The 12,826-nt window shown below is 41.5% G+C and overlaps 1 protein-coding gene across 1 annotated transcript; it reads left to right on the plus strand.

The window, feature by feature from the left end:
- Positions 1-193: 193 nt before the first annotated feature.
- On the plus strand, positions 194-4,829 carry CUNH6orf203 (chromosome unknown C6orf203 homolog). Its single transcript, XM_026065727.1, has 3 exons — positions 194-2,310; positions 3,163-3,235; positions 4,369-4,829. Exons 1-3 carry the CDS (start codon positions 1,694-1,696, stop codon positions 4,543-4,545), a joined length of 867 nt encoding a protein of 288 aa, XP_025921512.1. The 5' UTR covers positions 194-1,693; the 3' UTR covers positions 4,546-4,829.
- Positions 4,830-12,826: the final 7,997 nt, after the last annotated feature.

Below are 12,826 nucleotides of genomic sequence, written 5' to 3' on the forward strand. Positions count from 1 at the left end.
GGCGGCGGCGGGTTTCGTCGCGGCCGACTCGCCTCGGGGCGGCGGCGATGGCCCGGGGCCCGTCGCGGTCGCGTTTTCCAACCCGCGCCGCGGCCCGAGGAAGTTTGGCCCCCGCGGCGGCCCGTCCCCCGCGCTGAGGCAGGGCCGCGGCGGTCGTTGGCGCTGCCTCGCCCGCGGGGTAGCGGCCGCTCTGAGCCTCGCGGCCGGTAACGGCCGGCGAGGAGCCCCGCGGGCCGGGCTTGCTGCAGAGCCTGGCTCCGGGCGGGGGCGGAGGTGGAGAATAAAGTAATAAAAAGAATCTTCCAGCATGTCTCTGCTATCTGAGTTATTTTGGCTCGAACAAACAGTATACTCTCCCCCACTTTTCTGGTTTTGAGCTAGTTTAGCGTATTTTCCATAGCACAAAACCCCCTTCTCTTCCCCTGCGTGCATACCGCGGCTAGCGCCGTGGGGGTGGCCGTACGCTTTCTTGAAAACTTTCTCGGCACTAATATAAAGTTCACTTTTACTTGGTAATACGCCTTTGCGCGGGCTTTCAGACTTTGTAATTCAGCACCTTTCAGCATTGTGTCCTGAGCGTATGGGTGGCGAGTAAATCTCTGTTCTACACTGCAGTTTAGTGATAGGAAGAAACCAGCCTTGTTTTTTTCGGGCATGTTGAAACCTGAGACCTTTCTCACAGAGGTCATTTCAACAGCCAGTTGTACCCCACTGACCAACAGAGAACAAATTAAGATAAAGTACTGGTAAAAAAAATAATTACTAACATACTCAACCGTTTCAGAAGTTTGTTCCTAAACTGAGAAAAGGCACAAGTATTCAGTGAGGATTGTACTATCCTAAATTTTAAACTATAGTTGATCATCTGTTTTAAAAAAAAGAAAAGCCATGGGGGCTGCGATTATTTTTCCTTGTCCAGTATTGCCCTCACTGATCAGGGCTTTTTCCCAGCCATAGATACACACACACATGCACAAAAAACCCACCTTGTTCAGACTTCAATAGAGTTCACTTGGGTGTACTAAAATAGACTTCAGTCTCACAAAATAAACAGGTGTTTCCACATATACCAGGCCATAATAAAGGTCAGTCCTCATCCTGCCTCGGAGGGATTGTAAATCAAATTGTGTTTCTAAGAGGCTTGAAAGATGACTTTTTTGTGTTCCCACCCACTTCTCCCATGGTGCACTCCCACTGTTCAGAAAGGAATATAGTACTGAGGAACTTGCGCATGAGACTTGTTGCTGGTGTCAGTCCTGTTGCAGGATAGAGAGCAGGGATATTTCTCCCAAACTCTACAATGATGCTAATCCCCCCTTAGGAGAAACACGGGGGAACAGTTTGCAGCTTTTTGCCATCCAGGGGTGTTCTGGTCTGAGCAAAGACTGGAGTTCAGAAACTTTTGACTTTTCTGGTTTTACTCGCTTGCAATATTGAGCAAGTTGCTTTTATTGAGAATGAGTCATAATAAAGGTAGGTCTCCTTTTGCGCTTTATGAAAGAGTTGGCTTCCAATAGTTAGCCCTTTCCCTTCCCTTTACGTACTGTATTTCAAGCATAGGGAGGAAAATACCACAAATATGTTTGGACCGTTAATAGTAAACAACAGGAAAGGAATTATGAATGAAGTATTCCATTTAGGTTTCTCGTGTTCACCTTCCATCTGATGATTTAGCTATTTGTAAGGGTGGGCAATGTATGAGAAATGCACATCACAATACCTGTATAGCCGTGTGCTTTTAGACAATGTATTGCTGTTTGGGGAACTAGGTAATGACCCTTTTATAGTCACTGTTATGCTGTACCTTGAGAAATGCTACCAATACTCGAAGCAGTTGCTCTTTTTTACATCTGAATCTTTGTTTATTTCAGGGTATGCTATGACTGGCTTCAGACTCCCCATCACTGCTTTTAGAAAACTAAATGTCTGTTTTGGACTGTGGGAGAAATTCCCCTCTTATAAACTGTACCCTTCTTGGAGGAGAAGCATATACTGTATCTGTCAAGCATGCACAGTAAACTACATAAGATATTTCAGCATTTCCCCAGTAAAACTCTGTGCATTAAGACTTTCTCCAGAGTATATCTCAGTACTTTCTCTGCGGAACAAAAGTAACAAAAGCTCTAGAAGGAATAAACGAACATTACAAGAAGAGGAAGAAGAAGAGGATGAAGAGGAAGAGGAAAGTGATTTAGAAGATGAATTTGACGATGACCCCAACATAGTAAAAGATTATAAGGATCTTGAAAAAGTAGTGCAGTCTCTTCGATACGATGTAATCATGAAAGCTGGTCTAGACATTGCAAGAAAGTAAGTATGGAAGAAACATGTTAACCTGCGGATGAGAAAAGTGTCATGTAGCTAAAAGCTGGGTTTTGATACCTTTTTTATTGCTGGAATAACTCAGTACTTGTGTTCTGGGGGTAGCTTTTTTGACTACATAAAAATAGTTTGAGGAGTTGCATGTATGGGATGTTTATGTTTGTTTCACCTTCTCTACCTGAAGCTTCCTGTTTCCTGTCTTTCAACTAACATCACTGTCTGTGGTATTTCTAAGATTGCTGTAGAGACATTTTCTATCAATTACTATTTATTTAAAATGAAAAAAACACAAAATACTGTAGCAAGTAGTACAAAAAAAATCTCGTCTGAGAGTGAAGGAGTAAAATAATGTGCTATTAAATGGTTGTAGAAATAGGTGAAAGTAAGTATAAACTTAACATACCAGCTCAACCAGATATATGTGCACTCTACAAATATATCACAATGTATAATCTAATGCAACCTACAGAAACTTTATATTACAACACAGTAACAGAAGATTAGTACAACCTGATCCCTCAAAAATGATTACACTGACTGGTGCAGGAAAGGGGACATCATCTGTTAGATATTTAGGAGACAAGTCTCTAGAAACAGCTTTTTATTGCTTGCACCTGTGGCATAGAGGGACTATAGTAAATTGTTTCATTTAATACCTGTGAAAGATTTTACTTCCAGTTCAGGTCTGTCCTGTCCTAAAATAAATGTATCCTTTATGCGCAAATCAGACTTGGGGAATTGTGTCTTGCACATGAACAGTATTCTTGTGTATCTGTAAAGAAACAAATTCACTTGTTTTGCTGCACACTGTAAATGCAATAAAACCTTGTTTTCCTTCAGTAAAGTAGAAGATGCATTCTACAATAATGAACTCAGGCTGAATGGAGAAAAACTATGGAAGAAAAGTAGAACTGTAAGACTTTTTGAAATTTTAATACTTCTAATACAGTGCAAGAAAATAGCCAAGGCGTGACCTCTTCTCACTCCTTTTACTTGGGTCAGAAGAGCTAGCCACTAAATCGCTCTTCAAAGGTGACTAGCATTGCTAAGACCACATCCAGCTGTGTGTGTGAGTGACAGTAGTTCCCTGGGTAAGACACTATCCCTAAGATAGGAGACATGCAGTATTAGAGAGTAAAAACTAAGGGTGAAAGTGGAGAGAAGGCAGATGGCAGCAAGGACAGAACTTTATTAGTTGCTGAAGGAAATTATAGTTGCGGTTGATGGAGCAGAAATCGTTAAATCTACRAAAGRTACTGGTGGAGCAGGCACATGATTAAAGAAAAAGAATGTTTCATGATAGAAAGGGAAACTGGGCTTGCTCAGGAAAGGTTATTGGATCTGTAATAGAGCAGGAAAGAARGTATTTAGAAGATGAGTCAGAGGGTAAGAGACCCAGCTGCTCATGCTGCTTCTCAGCAGAGCTTCCCAGAAGGGCGACAAACRCAGTCCTACACACCCTCCGTGCGAGGGTGATCCTAGGGGGCAGTTACTGTGGTCAGATGGCAGCAGGAAGAGGAGTTTTAATTCCTGATCACTTAAAGCTAGGGCTAGTTTTTGAGAGGTGTAGTGCTGTCTTTTGTGAACTTTGAAAGGAGCATAAATAGTTGACYGGTACTCTGTTCTTTAAAATACTTTAAACTGTTTTTAAGCAAGGAGGGAGAATTTTGAATTTTGCTGTTTTATGTCTGTGCTGATACAAAAGAGGTTAGTAGGAAACATCAGTCAGTACTATCTATCATAATTAAAAATTACTACATTACACCTTTTTCACAGAGCTAGGTATTGGTTGTTAGAGAGGAAGGGTAGAGACCTTGGCAGGGAGGGTCATGACGAGACATTTTATTGCTTAGTGCCTGGGCTTTCTTAGAAAATCATAGCTGGAGGATCCATAACAGGACTAGCAGAGCCTTCCTTCCTCCTGTCCTGTGAGATAAGAATAATAAATGGAAAGAAAGGAGCAAAATTAAAATTGCACGAAAACTGTGGGAATTTGCTTTCCCCAGAAAATATTTATGATCGTTCATCTTCTCTCTCTRTTTCCAGGTGAAAATTGGTGACACGCTGGATCTTATAGTAGGTGAAGACAAAGAAACAGGAACTGCTGTAGTTATGCGTGTTGTCTTAAAAAAAGTATCTAACAAGACTGAAAGTGAAAAATACAAAGTAATTTTGAGGCGTTGGAAAAACTTAAAAGTGCCTAAACAGGATGTGCTTAAGTAACAGGAGYTTGCATGTGACGTTTTGTAGAAAACCATATCATTTGTTGTTAAATATGAATTTTGGTTGAACAGAGTTACAGTACCCTTTTTAAGGGTTTGTGCTAGAATGTAATTTCCCTCTGCTGTGTGCATCAATATTCCTGTGCTAAGTCTGTCACTTTTTGCTGTTAGTTCTGTTTCATGGCATTGCAGGAGACAAGACCCAACTTTTACATTTCCAGGCAGTTTCTCCATACAGAAGTTATATATAATGAATGAATRAAGACTAATTTGATCACGGTTTAATTGCTGTCTGATTTTGTTAATTAACATTAAAGTTGGCATCATAACAARTAGGATAAATTTCTTAGCTTTATCTCTAGACTCATAAAATAATTATGTAAAATTATGATTATGTAAAATTACTTTTTCTTTTAATTATTGATTTGATCTTGGTTAACAATACCAACTGTGAGTTTATATACACTGCTGCTGTAACAAAAATACAAAAAGATACTGGTTGCAGCTGTGCATTTCYAAGTGGGAAACAGTGACAGAGAATGAAGGCAGAGATGCTCTCTCCTGTCATAGAGCAGGCACATCAGTGAGGACAAGTGTGTAGTATTGCTTTTTTTTTACTGTTACTGAACAAAATCAAATCTCAGTTTCTGTCATATACTCATTTCAGTGTGGCATTTAAGAGAATATTTAATACTTATGTTCGGTGGCTATAGAGATCTGGGCAAAGGTCAGGAAATACTGCCATAAAAAGCTCATGTCTGTATTACTACAAGAACAGGCATCTCGGGATTAATCACCCACACTTGTAGTATTGAACATATGCTTCTGCCAACACAAAAAACTTTTGGGGATGAATTGTGGTTATACAGCATTTTTATTCTGTTCATGTGTGTTTAAACAGCGCACAAAGATGTGTGTATAGAGGAAAGCTGGCCAGTAGGAGCAGGTAGCAACTGTTTATCCAGTCCATGGGCTGTTCTCTACCTGGCCTGAAAAGCCCAGAGGGAAGAAGACAGCCCGGAAGAGGCAGCAGCAGCATGCTCCAGACCACTTGTTCTTGCACGTTCCTCAAATCTAAGTGAGCGGGGAACTAGGCAAGAAATTACTGCTCGTAAAGTAAACCTGACACTCTGGTGAAGCACTGAACTATCAATCAGGTACACATAAAAGCTCTGGTCATATAACGACTGGACTTTCACTGCAGAAATGTCCTTGACAGGAGAGGAAGCAATGGTACTCAGCGAAGAATTAATGGGAACCATTGGTTTAAACTACCAATAGCTACACTATGGCTGTCTTCAACCAAGCTATACCTACTGCTGCTCATTGCCTCCAAAGTGCTGCTGCTGCTGACTGCGTTATTTAAAATGATTTCTAACTTTCTTCAGACATAGCTACAATCTGTGCTGTTACATTTTGTGATTTTTTTTTGGAAGATTACGAAGGTGTTTAAGAGATGCAGATAGATGCCTAGTGTAAGGGTCCGGYGGGGGCGACGCCTGGACTCCTGGCAGGAAGAGATACACAAACACAAGGCACRCTAAGGTCAATGCTGAGCATTTATTACCTCTGCGTCTGAGCGGGGGTTCCCCAGCGATTTCCCGATCGAGGCAATAAAGGAGCGGGAGAGTCCCTGGCACCGCTGAGCATCGGTCCATGGCGAGGAACACCGGGGGGGGCACTATACGTGGGTTTTGTGTACTACACACATGCGCAGTGGGCACATTGAGCTCATCGCTAATCTCGAGTCAAAGCCCAGGTGCACACCACACTGGCATAGGCCCAGCTACATGGCTGTGGGTCAACATACCCTGTTGATGCTCCTTTTCCCACGGAACGGTCTGGCTAGCTTCCATCGCCTRTCATCTCCTTGACATTCTTCCACACTTTCCCATACACCTAGGTAATGTTCTAGAGGCATGGTGACCTTTTAACAAATTTGTTCTTAAGAGGACATGATCCTGGACACCTTTCCTAGGGGATTTTGGTGATCCTCAAATTGCAGAAGTGAAAGGAAGTGGTCTTATTCAGCACTCCAGGCCTCAGAGGGAACTTGGTTCATTCAYTGCAGGCCYATATGCACCCAGGCTCTGGAGAACATTTCTGTCTCAGCTGTATTTGTTGGTGCGTGCACCAAGTGCTATGGAAATAAATAGATGAGGTGCAGCCTGTGGTCCCCAATTYYGCTCACTGTTGCTATTCYAAATTACTCCATTARTCTCCAGGAATGCTGAGGGAAATAAGTAGAAAGATGTGTCACGAGTAATGTATCATCAGTGAGCTCTAGTTGCTGGTAAATAACCATTCCTTACCTGTCAAGTGTTTATCAGTAGGTACCGTCACAGTGCAGGTGCTCTCCAGCAGTAGTAACCGTACACATTACAGCTTACAGTGCCAGCATAGCCCCACACTTGTAAACCTCAGGAATGCTTCAGGACAACCAAGGTAGAGATTTGAAGAMATTAAGCTTCTGAAAGGGTCTGATCTGGATAAGGTAAGAACGACAACAACAAACACCTGCCTGACACCCAGGAGGGGTGGGGAAAACTCATCCCTGAAAGCAGTTGACRTAGGAAAGAGCACAGGCAGGGTCATTTCTTGGTATTCTTGGCCAGAATACAAATGCACCATTAGGCCAAAAACTTAAATCTGAGCTTATTACAGAAAAGCTTATTAGGAAGTGAAGTAGGCAAGCACTTCCTATAAAGACCTAGCTCTCTGCTAGTGATAACAGCCACCAAAAACAACTCTTCACTGAAAGGCGCAGGTAGGAGCAGGCTGCCATAGGTTTTAAGTGTTGATCCACCAGTGAGMTCAGCACAGTAAGGGAAAAGAAAGGAAAACTTCCTAAGGAATYTTATGCTGGTAGGTGAGAATACCCTCTGCAGATTAAGGATTCAAATGGTTGAAGGGACACCTGCATCAGTTCACTTCAGGAAAAAAAGGAAGACCAACGAGCACAGGCAGGATGCTCTCAGGAGAAGACTGGCAGCAGAAAGGCAAGCCACTCTTGCATACGGCCACATTGCTCTGTCCCGGGTAAGGCTCTCTACTATTGATCACGCTGCTTTAATAGGGCCTCACGCTGTTGAGCAGGTGGCTCTGGTTTCTAGAGCCTTAAACATTTGGCCCGTGARCTGAGGAAGGCCAAGGCTGGGGTAATGACTGACCTGTGTGCACTGGAGCAGCTCCAGGAACCGTGTGCGAGTCCTGGGACATGCAGGAACAGGCACGTTACAGCCACACTTTTGCTTGACCTTCAGGGGGACTTTTATATGAGGTAGGCTCACAGGTAAAACATAAACTTACCTGGTAATCAAACACATATCTACCCTTCATTAGCCATGAATGATGATGGAGTCCATCTGCTACCACGTTCGAGTCTTTGGTCAGAAAATGTGGCAGCATTATATGAAGTAGTCGAACAAAAATTCTACTGATCCATTGCTTCCCACCACGGAGAGGCTGTCACTGCTCAGATACAGAGTCGCTAGTGCCACCGAGCGCGCAGCGGCTGGGAGACACAGGTATGCTGTTCTCCCTGCTCCAAGTTCCAGGCTACGGAGGGCAAGGCGGGTTTCCGTAAGGGATCGGCACTGCTGCGTGCTGAGACTGCTGGAGTGGCTTTCCTGCTCCAGGACATATGCACCTGCTATCCTTAGCCCGGATGGCAGAGGAAGCATTTGAAAGGGCTTCCTCTCAGTGATACTGTTGAGGGTGTCATATAGGGAAGTTTGGGTTGCTTGAGAAATAACTGACAAGTTCATTGGCTGATGCCCAGATGACTGTGCTGTCCAAAGCCAAATCTGCATTAATCAGGTGAAGCCAGCCTTATGTTGCACATTTAACTCACTGCAGGAGCAATGGTACATGTTGCAGTACCTGCTGCACGGAGGCCAGCCTGCATTACAGAGCAGGACACACGATGGTCCTATCAACTCCTCACAAAAGACTAGGCCTAAGGTCTGGCAAAAGAGGCAGTTTGGTCAACTAAAATTGATTGTATCATTTCAGAAATACCTGCCTGCCAGTTGAACTGCTCCAGACAACTACACTGTTTTGCCCACATCATTACTCAGACATTTTCTAATACTGGAATAGCTTCCTGATTAACACTGGTGCTGATGCTACGATTAGCGAGGAAGGATGGAGTGCACGAATAAAGAATGAGTTCCTTTCCTTGGCCTATTAGTAATTCCTGTCCACTTGTGACACCAGTTCTCACAAAAAGCAAGCTTCTCCCAGACCTCCCAAGTCCAGGGGACGTTGTTAACTGAACAGCCACACAGGACGTCATGCTGGGGCTCTTCTCAGCTGCGGCCAGGCAGCACGCACACTCTAGCCACGCTCTTCCTGAATCCAAGAACATCGTCCGCCTGTTTCTGCATTTGTCCTAAAGCAGACGCCTGCCTACACCACTGAACGGGTTCGGAGTTCTGCCGTCCAGAGGTCAACACAGAGAGGTATTTTATTCCTCCACCTCTCACCCCTCTTGAAGAATACACAATCCCTTTTTCCCTAGAACAGAGTAGCACCAAGTGTCCCCATTTTTTCTTTTTTTTGGTTTGTTTATAATGACAGAAATGTCAGCAGGACAGCATACCTTCTTCAGCTCCTAACAAATCACAGAGCGCTCAACAGCCTGTGCAGGCCAAGCGTAACCGACAGCCTACAACAACACGCACCAGGACAGGGGTGGGAAAAATGTGTTTGCCTGTGCGTGGCAGGGGCAGCAATACAAATCTGAGTACTGCTGAAGCTAAAAAATTATTCAGTTTGCAGTGCTTGTGCATTCAATGCACATGTAGGCAAGCACTTTAAGGAGAAACTGAGTCTTAAAAATTTTGGGACAAGGACGGAGAGAGGCAGACAGAGCCAGAGAGGCAGACAGAGAGAACAGGGACAGCATTGCATGACATAAAAACATACGCCTAGATTTCACACACAGGATCAATCTCARATGTAGGATGGGACCTTACCGAGTGACTATTTCCTGCTGCTGACAGGTACCTTGGGATTTTCATTCCCTGGGAAACGTTTGTAGAGCTTGCCAACACACTACCCTAGGAGTTAACTGGAGTGATACATTCCTGAAAGTGTAAGCAGTAAAGGAGCATTTTGCCTTCCAGAGAAGGGAGTTTAGTCACCACAGCAGTAACATACAGAACTACACAGTACCTCTGGAAACAACGGAAAAACAGTTGTTTTGTCATAATGAAAATTGTGAAAGAAATGGGGAAGGATTATTCGACATTTGTGTGTGTGGGGAAGATATTAATCAACTGGTTTTCCCCCAGCTTTTGGCAATCACAGTTTGTTTTCTTTTCATCTATTAATATCAGTTTTGGGGTGACTGGACAAAAGGGGATTTTGTCAATTTTTTAACTGGGAAGTCACGTTAGATTTTTTAAAAGAAAATAAATAACAAAAACCTAGTTAAAAGAAACCAGGTTTGTTCTATTCACATTTGTCTTTGTGGGGGGGGGGAGAAGGGGGAGGAATGGGAAAAGAAGATGTAATATTTCACTTCTCTTGCAGCTCTTCCCTCCCTGTAAGACCCAACGTTGTCTTCAGAACTGYTGTTTATGAAAGCAAAATGCTCAGTGGGGACCACAGCTGCATCTCAAAACACATCAGGAAAGAGAATAAGTAGGTGGTCGGTCCTGTCACAGGATCTTCTTCCTATGACCAGTAACTAGAAAAGACAGGACCTAGAAAATGACAAAAATGAAAAGGAACATGCTGGATAAAAACATCACATGTAGGGGCTAATCTCCTGCCAATGAGATGAGGTGGAAAAGAAAACGTTCTGAATACAGTAGGACTTTGGTTTTGTTATGAGTTATTTGCTTCCAGCATTGGAACTGGCAAATTCAGGATAGCCACCTTGAGCCAGCCTTCTGCAGCAGGAGAGAAGAGATGAATTCTCTACTCACTGACTTCTCAAAATAGGATTTACATGAGCTGTGACAAAGATACTTATAAGTATTTTACTATTAAAACAATTAATTTTGTAAGAAATTAAGACTATCACTACTGGTGAGAAGTTTCTACGAATGGCTTTTATAATGGATGGGGTAAAAATGAGGGGTTCAAAAGCACTGTGAAAAWTAGAAATTTATCTTCATATTTACTATGACAAGAAATTCGGTAGGAAAGAATGAAGACATAAAGATGAGGATTTCTATGATCCTCAGGGAGAATTAAGAAAGGGAAGAAAAACATGATTTCAGCTTTGCATTTGAAACAACTTAAAGCATATTTTTTTCAGACTCTTCATGAGGAGAAACATAATTACATTGGCTCCAGTTGAGTAGCAATAACACTGGAAAAAAAATCAAAAAGGCAAACCAAGGAGGTRAAGAAATTGTGTCAATGACAGTGAGGGAGTTTCTTTGATTTACTCAGAAAAACAAACAAAAATAAACAGGCTTGAACCTGTCCCACTTGTTTTCCCATAGATTTTAAGTGCAATCACCTGAAATGTGCATGGTAAGTAAAAGCACCTGTCAATTCATGCYACATCCTCATTACAGGCAAGCTTAAGGCATTCTGAATTTTTCAGCCRTTGCACATTCATTTAATCAGTGAAACAAAAACTAAATAAAAATATTATCAATAAAACCTTCATATTATATTCCACGCTGCTTGTGACTGCAGAATTAACGTTAGCCACTTTCAGTATAAAATTAAGACTGGTGTACCTTTGACCTGGTATACCTTTGTAGCCGCTTTCAGTATAAAATTAGACCTGCTGTACCTTTGTAGAGTGCTGAGCACACAATTCTCTCATTCTCACTGCTATAACATAATACAAATATCAAACAATGATTGAAAAGAGACAAATGACAGAGTCAAAAAATGTGCAGCTAGTAATAAATTGTACGCATTTTGAAGATGAGAAAAAAACAATGACAAACATTTCCAGGAACATGAAACACTTTGGCAGCTGTAATGCATTAGCATAACAAAGTGGTTGACTTCAAATACAGATTTTTCTCTGGTTTGAAAATGTGTCATTGAATTCATATCTGTTAAATACAGTTAGCAGGCTTCCTAATCATTTGCAATACCCTCTGATGCACACTTCGTCTCCCCTTTGAAGTGTAACTATACATCTTTCACAGAGCTTCTAAGTAAGTTTTTAATTTGTGTAAAATGGGTAAGACAAAAATACAGAGCTATAATATATTGCACCGCTTCTTTTAGGATGCTGTTAGAAGCRAGTTATTCAATGCTTATCAAAAAGTGATTTAATTAAATTATAATGAGCAGATATACACACTTGATATTCACCTTAACAGGTTTAATTGACCTGGTAAGTAGAAAGTAAGGTTCATCTAACAGGAAGTTGGTGTGTGTATGGTTACACGTTCCAGGCATTTTCAGTTAGTATCTAGCAATCTTCCTATTTTAGCCTCACTTTAAAACAGCAAGTTTGTTCTTTTAAAAAGAATATTCTGAAAGGGAAAAATTCTTCTAAATGGTTGCAACAAACTAGGGTATTTTTATTTATGTATTCAGTCTGCCTGGCTAAGGTTATCTCAGATCTCAGTAACAGACTTTATAGGAAAAAGATTACTGTTTGTGTAACTCTACTCAAGCAAACACCAGACAACGTTCCTCTTGTATGAAAATAATATACCTTTAATTTATTTACAAGGCTGACAAACTGGATGAAGTGGCCGTACTTCAGACGCACTGCAAGAGCTTTCTTTATGAACTATGTTGCTATTCATATGTCTGTATTTTCTTTCTATCAGTTATAAAACATACAATCAAAAAAGAATCAGGAAAGGACTGTGGAGTGAGATAAAAGGAMTGTACACAGTTATTAGAAGTTAAGAGGAAAAAACAATGAGGATCTTTCTATACCCAGTTTTGAAAATGTCATTTTAAAAGGTGAAAATCATTTTTTCACTACTTAGTAATATGAAGGGRCTGATTTTTTTGACCTGTCAAGAGAGGGTGATTCAAAATATTGCAAAATGTBAACATCTACAGTAAAAGCCGGTATGTCTCAAATTTGCATGCTAGCTAGTAACATCTGCCAATTGTACAGAAGTTTAATACATATTGAATTCTTTAGGGAGCTTTAATATCACTTAGCTGTAAAACACATTTGACATTAAGATAAGTAAACGTAAATTATAGAGAAAATCTGCACTTCACATTTGTTACCTTCTGGTCAGCCATTTGCAACACCAAATTAAGAGGCTGTTACTGTTTTCTATCATCATTTTATATCTCCCATAAAAGTGCATGTAAAAAAGTTCACAGAG

This window comes from Apteryx rowi, unplaced genomic scaffold, assembly GCF_003343035.1.
Source record: "Apteryx rowi isolate R43461 unplaced genomic scaffold, aptRow1 scaffold_230, whole genome shotgun sequence".
NCBI lineage: Eukaryota > Metazoa > Chordata > Aves > Apterygiformes > Apterygidae > Apteryx > Apteryx rowi.

What these genes read in the sequence shown, in the direction of transcription:
- CUNH6orf203 (XM_026065727.1), top strand. Translation starts at nt 1,694, where the DNA reads ATGTATGAGAAATGCACATCACAATACCTGTATAGCCGTGTGCTTTTA. An exon ending in GGTCTAGACATTGCAAGAAA is followed by an intron (nt 2,311 to 3,162) that starts GTAAGTATGGAA and finishes GTTTTCCTTCAG; the next exon opens with TAAAGTAGAAGATGCATTCT.